The sequence below is a fragment of the Solanum dulcamara genome, chromosome 7, assembly GCF_947179165.1.
Source record: "Solanum dulcamara chromosome 7, daSolDulc1.2, whole genome shotgun sequence".
NCBI classification, from domain to species: domain Eukaryota; kingdom Viridiplantae; phylum Streptophyta; class Magnoliopsida; order Solanales; family Solanaceae; genus Solanum; species Solanum dulcamara.
The window spans coordinates 54076375-54093646 of NC_077243.1; the positions used below are offsets into that span (position 1 = coordinate 54076375).

Consider the following 17272-nt stretch of genomic DNA (forward strand, 5'->3'; position numbering starts at 1 on the left):
TCTTTCATGCTTGACCCATGATTAGCTACCCTCTCATTATTATTATTATTATTTGAAAAAAATAGATAACTATTATATCTTTAAAAAGATAGAAATCAAATTGTATCAGTAATGACGAAAAAAGAAAATTTATACAGTGACTTCAATAGCTAAAATAGTGATTTAGTTATATAACAATAATTTCCATTATCTCCTCATTATATCTACTAATATCACTACATCATTGCTTCCTTATTGAGCCATAATTATAGTACTTTATATACAAAAGAATGACCATCAACATACTTTTAAGTTTAAGCTAGCAATAGCACACCACAACAATAAGTTCAATACCTGCAACTTATCACTCAAAACAGTGGTATAAGAATTCAGTATCTCTTTATGCATTCCTCGTAAATCCCTCGCGAGCTGCTTGTTTTCCTCTAGAAATAAAGGAAGCAAAAGAAATAATTTGCCCTAATATTTTACTTCTTGAAAGCGCGACAAATAAAAAAGTAAATGAAAATTTTTATATATGACAAACCTTTTAAGCACTATAACTCTATATGAGTATAGTTTCCCTAATTACTTATAATGACATATTTATGTTTGTCATTATACAAATGATGTAGCGAATTATACAAACGCTATACCCACGAATTATTTGTATATCGAAATATACAAACACTGTGAATTGTATAACGAATTATACAAATGCTCTACACAAATTGTATAGCGAAATATACAAACGTTATACAAAAACTGTGAATTGTACAACGAATTATACAAATGCTATACAAAAACTGTGAATTGTATAGTGAATTGTACAAACGATATTGTATAGCGAATCATACAAACACAGTACACGAATTGTATAACGAAATATACAAATGAATTATCGCAACTCTCAACAAAACATACCCACGAATGATAATAAAATGAAAACTATACCCATATGAAATAATAAGGGTATTTTACTTAAATCTATGGTGAAAAAGCCCAATTACAATTTATCCTGACTTTTTTGGTAATTACCCGAATTTTCTTTTTTTTTTCCAGATTTTTGATACATATGAATGACACTGATACATCACGATTTGATACATAAGTCTTTTTCATGATACATGGCTAGTTAATACAAACCAAACATTGTAATATCAATAAAACTTATGAATCAGCTTATAACGCCTAATATATCATGAACACAACAAAAATAGCAGTAAAACTTACGTTTTACTGATACATTTTGTGTTTGGTTTGTATCAACTAGTGATGTATCATGAAAATGACTTATGTATCAAATCGCGATGTATCAACATCATTTCTATGTATCAGAAGAGGGATCTTTGAAATTTTTACAAATGGTAGGGAATAATTGAAAATATAGGAATATAAGGTGTGTAATTTGATAATTTTTTCAAATAATAAACTAGTAATGTTTGTCATCTCGTGTAATTTTCTCAAAAATAAAAGGCTTGGCCCACTCCTTTTAATTCTCTTTATTATTATTATCGTTTAAAATTATCAATTAACCCTTCATTAAAAAAAGTTATTACAAATTTGACATGATAAAACTATCATAGAAATTAATTAAGTTAGACGAAAATAGACAATAAGTAAATAGCCAGTGAATTCTTATATATTTTATAAACAAAATAATTCATTTATAGCAAACAGTTACTTTAAGCTAACAAACAATGATTTTACCCTTTAAAGCTAGTGGGCACTTAGCAGCAAAACTTTTTTTTCATCGAAGTAAATTTGACATACAATTCAAATTAACATTCTGTCCGCCAACTAAAATAATTTCTAGCAACATTGTTAGACAAAATCCTTTTATTAAAACTTAAATAGTTAAATTTACCAAACTTCAAAAATAATTCACTTTCTCCGGCAAGAACAAAAACTTTTGGACTTATAAATAGTCCATTGTTTAACTATCAAAATATACATGCCACTGTTTAGCATCTCAACATTCCATAATATGTATATTATATAGTAGAGGGATTAATAATGAGAATTAAGTGTATGAATACATACCAAAAGCTCATCTTTGAAAAAATTGAAATAATATTAGAGTTTCGTACTAATAACATGTTGTAAACTTAAGAATAAAAGAATAATATAAAGATAAAGACAAGAAAATATAAAACAAGATGAACAATATAAGATAAATTTCTTTCTTTCAAGTGTATTCAACATCATTCTTAATACCTCTATTTATAGAATTACATTGAGAAATACTAAAGGCTGTCTTAAAGATGACATTAAATCTTGAGAATGAGGACATTACTATTCATAAGAGAGGAAATTACATTAAACCTTGAGAATGTACTATTCATAAAAGAGAAAATTAACCTAAGAGTTATAATCATCCATTAACTACATTATCAACATATTACCATCCATAAAAGAAAAAATTAACCTAGGAATTATGATTATCATTTAACCACCAAATTAATTACAACGAATACAAAAATATTGAAACATTTAAATCTTAATATACATTATTTTAATCTCACAATCCTAAAAATAAAAAGAAGAAAAAAGAAAAGTCAAATGGGTGGGCAGGAATACTTTGGTGAATTCCGTCCTAACTTTTCAATTCTCCTTAAAACCCTTGTTGAACCCCAAACGATCTTGCAAAGACCCCCAAAGCCGCCAGCGGTTCTCCGGCAAGGAAAACCTCCTATTCAACTATGTCAGCTAAATGGAGAGCTTTACAGCATCGTCATCGTTACACATACAGTGCCGTAATATTCCCCAGAAGTTTCATTGAAGCACTTCATCAAACACCTTCTGTTCACTTCTACTCCGAACTAAAACAGTTCGTCTCCTTAAACTCTACATACTCTCAGCTCAATCATGCTAAGAAACTCGCTTCGTCTTTCTCCGAATTACTCTCAAATGCCAACGCCGATGAGTCGTCAATTTCTACAGCTTCCAGATTTTACTTGGAAATTCTTTTGCTGGAGAATTCACAGCCTCTGCATAGAACTTTACTATCTGTGCTTGTCAAGTGCAATTACTTTCATACCCCGATTCAAAACTGTTTCCGTGAACTTTGTGAGGAATATGGCGAAAATGGCAAGAGATTTTGTGTTTCTAGAGCTGCATTATCTATGATGAGCACACCGAAGTTAGGGTACTTGGTGGAAATTGTTGACGAGTGTGCAGTTTTGGTTGGTTTGAATGTGCTTTTAGGATTGAGCTCTGTATTGGCAGAGATCAATGATTGGTCTAGACCGTCACCAGTTGTTATGGAACAGTGCCAGGAAGCTCTTTCTTGTATGTATTACTTGCTTCAACGATTTCCTTTGAAGTTTGTTAATGCAGGTTCCAATGTTTTAGAGAGAATTCTGATTACTGTTTTGAGTATTTTGAAATCGGAATCATTTTCTAGAGATTGCTTAGTAGCTGCAGGGGTGAGTTTTTGTGTGGCTCTGCAGGTTTGTCTTAGCCCTCAAGCGCTTGGATTGTTTATTATGGGAGGAATTTTTAAGGATAGTTCCATTATGTTTTCTGAGTTCGCATTGAAGGATGTACTTGAGAAAATACCATTTAAGGGCAATTTGATTGATGAATTAAGTAAATTTTCATCCTTGAGCAGACTTTGCTTGGTTCGAGGTATTTTAACTGCAGTCTCAAGGACAGTATTGAATACTGGGTTTGTTGTATCAAATGATGGCTTTGGTAGTGTTAGTGACTCTGGAGATAACAAGAAATCAATCAAAATGATCCTTTATGATGCAATTTTGCCTGAGCTTTGTAACTTTTGTGAGAATCCAATAGACAGTCACTTCAGTTTTCATGCTCTGACGGTGATGCAGATTTGCCTGCAGCAAGTGAAAACATCAATGCTAGATAAGAATGGAAGTCTTGAAGCAAATCATGATCCCATTTCTGAGGACATCGGGACACGATTATTGCACATAGTGTGGAATAATTTGGAAGATCCTCTGAACCAAACAGTAAAACAAGTGCATCTTATTTTTGATCTCTTCTTAGACATTCAGGCCAGTCTATACTGGGTAGAGGGTAGTGATACATTCAATTTGTTCACGAGAAAGGTTGCTTTTGATCTTCTTCGCCTGGGACCACGTTGTAAAGGAAGATACGTTCCTTTAGCATCCCTTACCAAGAGGCTGGGCGCAAGGACACTTTTAAGTATGAGCCCAGATCTGTTGTTTGAAACGATAAAGGCATACATGGATGATGATGTGTGCTGTGCTTCAACAACATTCCTTAAGTGTTTCCTTGAGTGTTTACGTGATGAGTATTGGAGCAGTGATGGTATTGAAAATGGGTACAAGAAATATAGGGGTCATTGCCTGCCTCCACTTTTGTCGGGCCTATCTTCTGGGCATTCAAGGCTCCGCTCAAATCTTAACACCTATGCACTTCCAGTATTACTTGAACTGGATGTTGATGCTATATTTCTGATGCTTGCTTTTATTGGCATCGGATGTGGTTTGGGTAATGGTGAAGTATCTCTTACTGAGCTGGATTTTAGGGGCGTGTCTCCTTCTCTTGAAGCACGAGTGGCTGTTTTAGTTTCATTGTTTAAGGTTTCTCGTTTACTTGCTTTGCTGGAAGGGGATATTGATTGGTGCAAGGATTCTTTGTTGTCTCTGGAAGACATGAATCAGAACTTGGAAAACAAAGATGCTATTGCCTGCATTAAGGGGATTGAAATAAAAGTCCCAGAGAAATATCTGGTTTTGGCACTTACCCATATTGATGAGTCACTTCGAATTGATGCAGCAGAATCTCTGTTCATAAATCCAAAGACCGCAAGTTTGCCATCATCTTTGGAACTCAGTCTGATGAAGGTAGCAGTTCCTTTGAACATGAGATGTTGCTCAACTGCTTTCCAGATGAAGTGGACAAGCTTGTTTAGGAAATTTTTTTCTCGGGTTCGAACAGCATTGGAGAGGCAGATTAAGCAGGGAAGTTGGCAACCTCTTGCATGGAAAGACACAAGTAGAGATTCCGTTGCTAATAGAACATGGGATACGTTTGAAGACAGGGCAGATGAACTTTTTAACTTTATGAAGTGGCTGAGTTGTTTTTTGTTCTTTTCATGCTACCCCTCTGCTCCATATGAGAGAAAGATAATGGCAATGGAGCTTCTATTGATAATGCTAGATGTTTGGTCTATTGTGCTTCCTTCAGAAGGAAATATTGATGCTGTTTCTCCTGAATTCTCTCTTTATCCCTACAGTAAGGGGCTTCTTTTACCTGAATCAACTCTATTGCTGGTTGGATCAATTGTTGATAGTTGGGACCGACTTAGAGTGAGTTCTTTTCGTATTCTGCTGCATTTTCCTACTCCTCTTCCTGGAATTCATAGCCAGGACATGGTTAGTGAAGCAATTGTTTGGGCTAAGAAGCTAGTCTATAGTCCACGTGTCAGAGAAAGTGATGCTGGAGCTCTGACCTTACGATTGATATTCAGAAAGTATGTTTTGGAACTTGGTTGGGTGGTTAACGCCTCATCTAACGATGTATCTGCTCAACCACTGTCCAAGCTGCCAAGAGAGGAGAATAAGGCTTGTACATTTGCACCTCCAGCAATAGAATATCTAAGATCACTGATTGATTGGCTGGCTGCAGTAGTTCAGGATGGAGAGAAGGATCTTTCAGAAGCATGTAAAAACAGCTTTGTTCATGGTGTTTTGCTTACTCTTCGATACACATTTGAGGAACTTGACTGGGATTATGATGCAATAGTCTGCAGTATATTCGAAATGAAAATGGTATTGGAGAAGATTTTGGAGTTGGTCATGCGGATAACTTCATTGGCCCTTTGGGTGGTATCAGCTGATGCTTGGTACTTACCTGATGATATGGATGAAATGGGCAATGATGCTCTTTTGTTAGAGGAGGTTCCTTATGAGATTGATGAGTCCCCACCTACCACAAACAAGGTACAAAATACAAAAGTGGTGCAGGAGGGCAGACAAACTGAGCAGATAGTTATGGTTGGTTGTTGGCTTGCTATGAAAGAGGTATTAAGATTGACTAAATATCCCCTTTGTCAAAGTAGCTAACTATTTAATGAAACTTTTCTGATGTCATCACTCATTTTTGTGCCGTCATCATTCTTTTCCATTCTACTTTGTACTCAGGCCTAGTGTTATGAATCTTTAGGGGAGGATCAATTCACAGGGCGATAGATAAGTTCAGCTCGTTAAAGGGAGGCTGGAACCTTAGAGTTCAATGGAAGAGAGAACTCCGATCTCTTAAGCTCGTTAAAAGGAGACTAAAACCTTAGAGTTCAATGGAAGAGAGAGCTCTAATATCTTGCTTTTTGTTGAAATCTCACTTTCTGATTTATTCACCAAAACCCCCTTTAAATAGGAATCTTATTACATCAATAGGAATTCTAATTCTTATGAAAGTAGGAAACCTAAACCCTATTACAAACTAATAACTATAGCTTAACCTAATCCTTATGAAGCTATGAAATGTAAATCCTATTCTAGAATAATAAAGAAAGCTATTAAAATATAATTAACTAATTATAATTAAGTACTTAATTAATTTGAGTTCCTCGCATCCACAACATTACTCACCTCACGTTGAAAGAGCTTGTCCTCAAGCTCAACTTTTAGGGCAATCATCCAAAAAATTTGGAATAGTATCAACTTAATTATCCAATTCCAGCCCTAGCCAATTTATGTTTAAGTTTGAGGTATAGAAGTTAAATAAGGTGGAGGGTAATTTCGTAAACAAACAACATTTTCCAAGAAAGTATACAATGCTTATTATCTTTAATACAACAAACAAAACAATCAATAGGAAATAATCTCAGAATAACTAATCCCATCATAACTAATTCCATCATAACTTGTCTTCAAACCAAATGACACCTTGGAGTTTAATGGAAGAGAGAACTCCGATCACTTCAGCCTGTTAAAATGAGATTGAAACCTTAGAGTTCAATGGAAGAGAGAACTCTAATCTCTTGCTTTTTGTTGAAATCTCACTTCCTGATTTATTCATCAAAAACCCATTTAAATAGGAGTCTTATTACATTAATAGGAAGTCTGATTCTTATAAAAGTAGGAAACCTAAATCCTATTCCAAACTAATAACTATAGCTTAACCTAATCCTTATGAAGCTACGAAACGTAAATCCTATTCTAGAATAATAAAGAAAGCTATTAAAATATAATTAACTAATTATAATTAAGTGCTTAATTAATTTGATTTCCCTACATCCACAACACCTAGTAACTTTACAGTTGTTTGTTCAACTAATGGCAATAGAACGCATATTACCCTCCCCCTCTATTGCAACCTTTGTGTGGCTAAAGAAGGAATGATAAATAATAGGTGATTTTTTCCCATTTTGGTTAACCCTTGATGAGTAGAGTTATCCTGCACTTGTGCCGGTGGCAGGTAGTAGGTACTTGGTGGAATACTCGAGAAGTGTGTACAAGTTGTCCTGAATACCACTATTATATTATAAAAAAGAATGAATCATAAATTGTAGTCAACTATATGAAATTTATATGCTTAAAATTTCCTGAAGGATTAATTTCTTCCCATCTACATTGTTTCAGGTGAGCCTTCTTTTGGGAACAATAATAAGAAAGGTTCCTTTGCCTACTTCAGATGATTCAGAATCAGGTTCCCAAGTTGTTCATGAAACTGTTTTATCCAATATGACATCTGGCACAATGCTTGATGTGAAACAACTTGAGGTAATTGGCAACCATTTCTTGGAAGTCCTTTTGAAAATGAAGCATAATGGTGCTATCGATAAGACAAGGGCTGGATTTACTGCGCTTTGCAATCGATTGCTTTGTTCAAATGATGCAAGGTATGTGTACTGGATTCTATTATATCGACAGTCTTATTTTCTGTATGCTTATTGTTTTCTGCAGGAATTCCAGTGCCAAAGCTGTTAGCGGCATTCTTACCATGGTTTAGCTTAAAATAATTTTAGAAATCTTTCTGAAGTCAGAAAACTGAAAGAAGCTGTGGTTTCATAGCAGACATTTCTTTTACATCTATCTTCTTGTTAATTATCTGAAAATGGAAAATTCTCATTGTTCAACTAAGAATGACCGATTTCAATGGGAGGAACCTTGGGTATGCTGGTGCAGATAGGCAGGGAAGCAGATGCCAAGAATGGGGGAGAATCCAGTCGCAGTGATCAAAAAAGCCGTCAGTTCTGCAACCCTTTCTAGGTTATATTTCTTTTTATTTTGGGTTTTCCCAATGTGTAAAGGGGAAAAAAGAAATAACAAATCGGAAAGGGAATTCTCCAGTCCATTGGGATCGCGAACTAGAGATCTTGGTATCAGAGAGATTTAGTTCTGCTCATGACATAGTGAGCTTAAATTACTGATATTTGTTTCCCTTCTTGAGCAACATAAAAAATTGTGAGCCTGAGTATCTTGTATGCTGTAAAGCGAGAAAAAGCAAACAACATCTAAAAGGAAAAGAGAGCCAAAAAAATGACACTTCTCAACTTGCTTCAGGTCGATGCAGTTGGTGACATCTTAAAGGTGTTTAATTCCTCTTATCATGCCACCTCTTAGAGAAGATTGGAGTTGAACTTGATCTTTGGTTGTTTGAAGATTCATGTTGCAATAAGTGTTTAGTTAGCTCATATGAAAGATATATCTAAATTTGAATCTTTTAAAACTCATGTTCAAGCAATCTTGAGCAGCTCACAGGAAAAAGGAGATACCTGAATATGTGCTGTGGAATAATTTTATCTTTTGTTTGCTCTGTGACAGAGGTGTTGACTTGCACTTAGTAGATAAAGCATTCTTGATAACTCATTTGCTACTTTGTTATTGTTATTCAGGTCTGTCCGTTATTCTTTTCTTTTGATTTCCTGTTTCTTTGGCGATACCATTTACGGCTGTTTTCTTCCAACTTCATCCCTCCTTTTGCATTGTCCCTTCAAAGGAAAAAACTAAATTAGAAAAAAAAAGAATATTGCAGATGCACAAAATAGAAAACAAAAATTGTTACAGGTTTTATAGGTGTAGTAATTGTATAAACTATAACATTGCCGCTCTCTTTTTTAGATCATTGGGAAATGTAATACTTCCTTTTTGGCACCATTTCTCCAGCAGGCTAACCTTTTTATTTGAAAGTTGGCTACTAATTTTCTGTTTGGTGTCGGTTGGAAGTAGCTTCTGATAGATAACTGCTGATTCTTTTGAGGACTAAGAAATTGATGGATTTGAATCAGTACAGATTTTGCACTTGATGATGTTGGACTTTCATTGTTAGGATCATAGCAGAGAAGTCACAACAAAGATAAAAGACATGCATTCTGAATTCATTTGCTGAGGTTGCTTTTTTTTTTTGCCAGACTTTGTAAGTTGACTGAGTCTTGGATGGAGCAACTTATGGAACGAACAATTGCCAAGGGGCAAACTGTGGATGATCTCCTAAGGAGAAGTGCTGGTATTCCTGCAGCATTTATTGCTTTTTTCCTTTCAGAGCCACAGGGCACACCAAAAAAACTTTTGCCAAGGGCATTACGGTGGTTAGTAGATGTGGCTAATAAGTATTTAACAGATCATACTGAAGCAAACAGTTTCAGTGTCGATGCCTGCAATGGTTTTGTGGAGGCTGGTCCAGCTACTTTTCCTATAATTGCATCTGATATATATGCTGCTGAAAGAATCTCGAAGATTCGAGATGAGGGAGTTGTTCCTACTGTGCATGCTTTCAATGTCCTTAAAGCTGCTTTTAATGATACCAACCTAGCAACTGATACATCAGGTTTTTCTGCTGAGGCTTTGATTATCTCGATACGTTGTTTCTCTTCTCCACACTGGGAGGTACGAAACAGTGCTTGTCTTGCTTATACTGCCTTGGTTCGTCGCATGATTGGATTTCTGAATGTGCACAAGCGGGCATCAGCCAGGCGCGCTATAACTGGGCTTGAATTCTTTCATAGGTATAACGTGATGGGTCTCTTATGATCTTTATATATATTATAATTTTCTATGCTTTGTGTTATGTGCCTCTATTTGACCATGTATAGTTTATCTATATGCTATCTTAATTTCGTTGGACCTTTAATCACATGCTTCTGCTAAGTTATGGTTTATATTCATTGGATAGTTGTATTGTTCCTTGCGATGAAAAGGTTGCCTTTCAAATTCGAAGATCAGATAAAACTCTTCTCACTCATCAAAGCTTTATCATTTGGTGCAATCATGCTCATTGAGACTATCAGAGTCTTATCACTTGGAGCAATCATGCTCGTTGAGACTATGTCTCAAATTATGGTTCATCACTTGTTTGCTTGCCCATGCCCACATTGACTCTTTTGTTGCTTGACTGCACATTAGAGTGAAGTGGATGTAACTCATATCAGTTAACTAGTTTTCTTTTGTCCCTTGTATATAAATGATGTCAACACCTACGCTTCAGTCTGTAATAAGTTGGGGTTGACTATTTAAATTCTCATTGATCATGCTTTTCCATTTAACGTCATCTCAATTTATCATGATAGAAAAAATCAAATTAAATTCAAATAAATTAAATATAAAATAAATAATCATCATCATCATAATAATAATTATAACAAGAATAATAATTGATAACAATATTAAAAGTTTTTCTTTCCGAACGGCTGCTTTGTATTGCTTCCTTTGTTCCGAGGGTCTGTCAGAAACATTCTCTCTATCTCCCAAAATAGTGACCCCAACTTGTGGGATTACATTGGGTATGTTGTTGTAACAATATTAAAAGTTTGCTATATTTTTATTCACATATACATGTGATAAAGTCAAATATTCCTAGAAAGGCAATGTGTTCTATCATGTGCTAACATGACTAAAACCTATTCCCAACCAATATATATCACTTATATGAATCTTTTTCCTTCATTCTTGTTTTATCTTTAGCTAAGTGCGTAAGTGTGTATTGATTCCAAGAGATTGTTGGTCTTTCGAGACAACTTTCTTCCACGTGACTTTAGGTCTACCTTGTCTTCTTTTAACATCTTCACTCACCATAGCTTCACACCTATCAACCAACACATTTGTAAATCAACGCAAGATATGACCAAACCCATCTCAAATGACTTTTTCTCATTTTATCCTCAATGCTTGCTACTTGTGCCTTTAGGCGAACATGATCATTTTTAACAGCCCAACATTCACTACCATATAACATTGTCGGTCTTATAACTATTATGTAGAACTTACCTTTAACTTTGGTAGCAACCTTGTATCACTTAACACCTCATTAGCACTTCTCTATTTCAACCATCCGGTTTTAATTCTATGAGTAACATCTTAATCTATCATTCTATTCTTTTGAAAACGAGCCTAAATATCTAAATTATTTGCATTTTGGCACCGGGATCCATTTAATCTAACCTTGATTCTGGTTTTCCTATGCTGTCTAAACTTTCCGTGCATGTATTTAGTTTTACTTTGACTTATCCTAGAACACTTCTCTCTAAAGTGATTGTCCACCATTCAAGCTTTTGGTTGACACCTTTGTTGGTTTCGTCAGTTAACACAATATCGTTAGAAATAACATGCACAAGGGAGCTCATCTTGTATTGTGTTCTTTAGCTTATCCATTACTACATTAACACCAATATACCAGTGTAATCCCACAAGTGGGGTTTGGGGAAAGTGGTGTGTACACATTCTTACCCCTACCTTGTGAAGGTAGAGTGGCCATTTTCGATAGACACTTATATAAAAAAACAAGGTAAAGTATATATATATATAGTCGCGACTAGTGAAGTCATGTTGAAAATAATGAAGAAGAGAATAATAGCAACAACAAATAATACGATTAATATGGTAAATAAGTAGAGGCTCAATGTTGATCCTTTATGTAGACTCATTGTTATGGGAATTCCTTGGTATCTCCTACTGCTGGTCTCACGTTACATGCCATTTATGTTTAATATATGAATTCCTCTCTTCTACATTACCCACAAAAGAACCTTTTGTGGTACTCTATCATTAGCCTGTTTGGATTGACTTATTTTTAAGTAGCTTATAAGTTGAAAACTGCTTATAAGTTAAAAAAAAAAGTAGGTGCAGGCCAACTTTTTTTTTGACTTATAAGCTGTTTTCAATTTATAAACTGCTTAAAATAAGTTCATCCAAATAAACTCAACTATTTATTGAGGCTTATTTTAAGCATAAAATGACTTTAAGTTGGTCAGTCAAACACTCAAAAAAAGCTGAAAACAACTTATAAGCAGCTTATAAGCCAATCCAAATGGCCTCATATGCTTTCTCTAGGTCATTAAACACCATGTGTAGATCTTCATTCCTTTCGCAATAAATTTCCAATAGTCTTGTTGTCACTCCTTTCGTATTCCCAACTCTTTGATCTTTCACTCTTTCCCAAATTTTCATCGTACGCCTCATGAGTTTAATGCCACAATTGTTCACACAACTTTGAATATCTCATTTGTTGTTATAAATTGGGAGCGAGGTACTCTTTTTCCACTCGTTTAGCATCCTACTACTTCTTAGTATGCATTGAATAACTCGTGGTGTTATTCTACTCCAACCTCTCCAAGGGACTTCCAAACTTCCATCAGGATACTATGTGGACCACAAACTTTTCTATTCCTCATATTTTTCATATAAAATTAAATATCTTATTCTACCGGTTAAAACTAGTTTGGCATAGTATGTCTTCTTGTTTTTGTTTATAAGAACAAGTCTATCTTCAATTAACCTATAAATTGGTAGTACAACATACCTAGTGAAATAGGGTGGTGTGCACGCAACCTTACTCCTACCTTGTGAAGGCAGAGAGACTGTTTTCAGTAGAAACCTATAAATTGGTAGTGGAATGTAGAAAACATACACATATTACATGAATTTAAGCTATTTCTATATCTTGAATTTGTTTTTTTTTATATTTGTACATATGTTTAACTGCGACTGTCCCAATTTATGTGACATTCTATCCTTTTTTTAAGTTTGTCCTCAAAACAATGGCACATATTTTTATTTATAAACAATCTAACTTTTAACAACCATTTACCCTTATTGAGATTGATTTATATAGCCACAAAAGATCTATGAAATGTTTTAAACTATAAATTTCAATTTTTTTTTTCTTTCTTAAACTTTATGCCCAGTCAAACACCATCACATAAATTGGAGATGGAGGGAGTACTATAGTTTTTGTATAGTGTTGACAAATTACAAAAATTAGTTGTTTTTTCTTTTTAACTTTTAATTTCCAGACTGTTCAATTTGTTTGATTTTTGATGTTTATTTTGAGACAAGTTACAGTTCTATTCAGTAAAAACTTAGCCACCCCAGAAAAAGGTGCTAAGTTGGAAACTTTACAATCATCGAAAGAGTGCGTTTACCCCTGCCAGAACCCTATACAATAATACATTGCCACTTCAATATACTAACTCTCCTACTTCCAAAAAGTTGTAGGCTTTGCTTTTAACTTGGAGGAATCGTTCATATGTCACATCTCTAATCTTTTGTTGTCATATGGTATGAAAAGAATGAATCAATCCCCACCGTTGGTCTAAAACTTGTTAGCTTGTTTTTCTTTTTTCTTTTTTCGTGTTAGGCTTTAAATTTGGGGATAGAATTTTCTACTCCTTTTTTGTTGGCTTGATGTGTATATCTGAAACAATACTATTAGTTGATTGCATTTGTCATGTATCAAGCATCGTTCTGAAGTGTGGACCAAACATTTGACATGAAAAAAATGAATCTGTAGAAGATGACGAAGCCATCAATAATCATTATTTCTGACTTCTGCATATTATGTTCTTATACTATTGTTATATTTGTGGTTAGGATTGATGCAATGTCTTATTTTAAGGAAAGCACATTTATTTGCTTGTACCAAAAAAGATGCTCTTGTCATTTTCCTGACTCTTGTATGTACCCTCCCTTGCATTCCCTCTTATTTAATGAGCTAAAAATTGATAGTCATAAATATCATTATCAGACTTCTGGAGATTCTGTTCTTATGTCCACTGTGTTGTATTTATGGTTATGAATGAAATGCTGTCTTGTTTTAAGGAAAACAAATTTATTTGCTTGTACCAGAATAGACATTCTCTAGTCGTATTCCTGATTGTTCATCTTGTAGGTACCCTACCTTGCATTCATTCTTATTTAATGAGCTAAAAATTGCGACGGAGTCTCTTTTGGATGGATCATCTGAACATTTAAGGTCCAACCTTGCTAAAGTTGTTCATCCCAGCTTATGTCCAGTCCTGATTCTCTTATCTCGACTCAAGCCTTCACCAATTGCAAGTGAAGCTAGTGATCCCCTGGATCCTTTCCTTTTCATGCCATTCATTAGGAAATGCTCAGTCCAGAGCAATTTACGTATTCGTGTTCTCGCATCCAGAGCTCTAACAGGTGTAGTGTCTAATGAAAAACTTCCACTAGTCCTCCGAAATATTGCCTCTGAGTTACCTGGCACTGGGGAGCACGTTGTGAATTCTGATTCATCTATACCATCAAATAGAGTTAATAGTTCTTTCAATTCACTTCATGGGATGTTATTGCAGTTGAGCTCTCTTCTAGACGCGAACTGCAAAGATCTAGCTGATGTTTCCCTGAAAGATAACATTCTTACTGAATTAATTCATTTTCTTGCTTCACGCTCATGGATTGGGAGTCCGGAGCAATGTCCTTGCCCAATTATTAACAGCTGCTTTTTGAAGGTGCTAGATAACATGCTGGGTGTTGCCAGAACATGTCAAATGAGCAAAAATTTTGATGTCATTTGGGACCTCCTTTGGAGGTCATCTTCAGAATGTTTAGATTTAGGAGTGGTTTGTGCACCAACATATTTTGATCCAACTATCTCAGAACTTCGGAAACAAGCTGCATGTTCATATTTCAATTGTGTTTACCAAACATCTAAAGAAGCTGTTGAAGAGTATCTGTTAGTACCATCCAAAGGCCCTCCTGGTTCAAACCTATCAAAGATATCTCTAAATGAAATTTCTTTCAGCAGATTCAAGGAAAGGCTAATACGTTCAATCTCTGACACTTCATATGAAGTTCGGATTGCAACATTGAAGTGGTTTCTTTTATTTCTGAAGACACCAGAATATAGTGAGATAAAGAGAAGTTGCTTGGCCAGCATCGATCTCCAGGCCGCTGTGATGAAACTTTTAACATTGGACAATAACCATAAATGTTTGAACTACATTCTGAAGATTATCTACAGCTGGAGTTTGCAGGAGTATCAGAATAATGGAGAAGAATGTTATCCTAAACTTTTTGGTGATATTGATAGCGAGTCCGTGCTCCAGTTTTGGGACAAGGTGTATTCCTTGTACAAGGTCACTAGGCAATCTAAGACTCGAGAGATGCTTCTTTGTTGCATGGGGATTTGTATAAAACAAATTGCTGGCTCACTAAGTAGTTCAGTTGTAGGCTTGCAAAATGTCAAAGTTGGTGAATTCAGCCACCATGATCCGTCGTCTAAATTATCTGTCTTTTACGAGTGCATCAGCTATTATGTTGACCTAATTGAACAATACAGTGATGCGTCAGAGCCTGCAAACATGCGTAGGGTGGCTGCAGAGTCTATGATAGCATCTGGCTTATTGGACCAAGCTGAGGTTATTGGTCCTTTAGTCTACAATAACCAAATTCCTGATGGCAATTTGTGTTCCTTTTTCAAGCAAGAAATGATGGTTAATATGTATGCCCATAAAGTCCTGGATTTATGGTTTTCATGCATTAGGCTTCTTGAGGATGAAGATGAGAGTCTTAGGAGGAAACTTGCCCTGGATGTCCAGAATTGTTTTACATCTGAAAGTTCTGAAAGAAACTTCCTGACAGGAGTGGTCCCAAGCCAAGTAGAGCAAGTGATCGAGAGGAGCTTCAATCATCTTTCATCAATTTTTGGTCACTCTCTTGACTACCTTGATTTCCTTTGCCGGAGGGTTCTTGATTCTGCTAACCATGCTTCTGTTATTTCCAAAGGAGAGCTTATCAAATGTGTCTTTGACAAGGAGATTGACAACCATCATGAAGAAAAACTTTTGATCTGCCAGATATGTTGTTCTCACTTGGAGAAGCTTCCAACCTCAAAGTTTTCATCAGGTGAACCTGGTGACATACATGATGTGAGGGACTTTTTGCAGAACTGGAGGAGGCAGTTTGCGCGGAAGTTAGTATTATTTGCCAAAGAATATGTTGCTGCACAGGGAGGATTTGATTGGATTGGTGGGGTTGGTAACCACAAAGATGCCTTCTTACCTCTCTATGCAAATTTACTAGCCTTTTATGCTTTGTCATACTGTATTTTTAATGGGAAACCAGAAGATAGAAAGTTGATGCTCCCTGAAGTTCAAGAAATTGGTGAGGCCATACAACCATTCATTACAAACCCATTAATCTCTAATTTATTGTTGTTAGTAGTTAAGTTGCACAACAAAATGATCGGTGAAGGTTCGTGTGATTTGAGCCAAAAGACTACTGATGAGTCAGCATGGGACGCTTTTGATCCTTATTTTCTTTTAAGGTGAGAGACTTAATTGTATACTGCTAATTGAAGTAAAACTGTTGTAATGGTTGTGATTCTTTTGTGGGAGTATAACTATGGTGATCCCTATTGAAGTAGATCGTTTGATGATTGTAGTTTATTTTACTGCAATAGGAGTCCTTATTTTGGCTAGCATTCCCCCCTGAAGTTCTACTGTTGGTGTACATTTATTAATGGAACTCCTCTATGTATGAGATTTGAAGGACAAAATAAGGGGGAATTAGCAATGTGAAGCAACACCATTTAGGTCCATGCACTATCTTTTGATGTTCGCAACTTGACTGTTGGCACTTCAAAAACCCTCTTCCTCGTGGTGTGTTTTGCTTGCATTACTAGAGATTAAAAAATTTTAGTTTTTAAAAAGACTTCAAATTTTAAAAATTTAATTTTTATCACCCCATGTCTACTCCAACCACCTACCAGCTCCCCCACCCCCTCCCAGCGCCCCACTACCCTCCAAAAAAAATTTGTTTTTAAAAAATATTTTAAATTTTAAAATTTTCATTTTGTTATCCCACTCCTATCCCAACCCCTACCAACCCCCATCCTCCCACTCTCAATCATCCCCCAACCCCTAAAAACAAATATCTCAACGTTTAAAAATTTTATTTTTTATTACTCCACCCCTACCCAAGCCCTCTAACCCCCCCCCCCCCCCCTCCCCAGAAAAAAAAGTTTGTTTTTGAAAAATATATCAAATTTTAAATTTTTTATTTTTTACTCCACCCCTACTCCTACCCACAACCAGCCCCCCTCCCCCCTTCGGCGCCAAAATTAA

The 17272-nt window shown here is 35.4% G+C and overlaps 1 protein-coding gene across 1 annotated transcript; it reads left to right on the top strand.

Moving 5' to 3' along the window:
- The first annotated feature begins 2530 nt into the window (after window positions 1–2530).
- Window positions 2531–16746, top strand: LOC129896668 (uncharacterized). Its single transcript, XM_055972606.1, has 4 exons — window positions 2531–5990; window positions 7551–7810; window positions 9323–9916; window positions 14074–16746. Exons 1-4 carry the CDS (start codon window positions 2679–2681, stop codon window positions 16475–16477), a joined length of 6570 nt encoding a protein of 2189 aa, XP_055828581.1. The 5' UTR covers window positions 2531–2678; the 3' UTR covers window positions 16478–16746.
- The last annotated feature ends 526 nt before the right edge of the window (window positions 16747–17272 follow it).

What these genes read in the sequence shown, in the direction of transcription:
- LOC129896668 (XM_055972606.1), top strand. Translation starts at nt 2,679, where the DNA reads ATGTCAGCTAAATGGAGAGCTTTACAGCATCGTCATCGTTACACATAC. An exon ending in CTTTGTTCAAATGATGCAAG is followed by an intron (nt 7,811 to 9,322) that starts GTATGTGTACTG and finishes TTTTTTTGCCAG; the next exon opens with ACTTTGTAAGTTGACTGAGT. An exon ending in GGGCTTGAATTCTTTCATAG is followed by an intron (nt 9,917 to 14,073) that starts GTATAACGTGAT and finishes TTCATCTTGTAG; the next exon opens with GTACCCTACCTTGCATTCAT.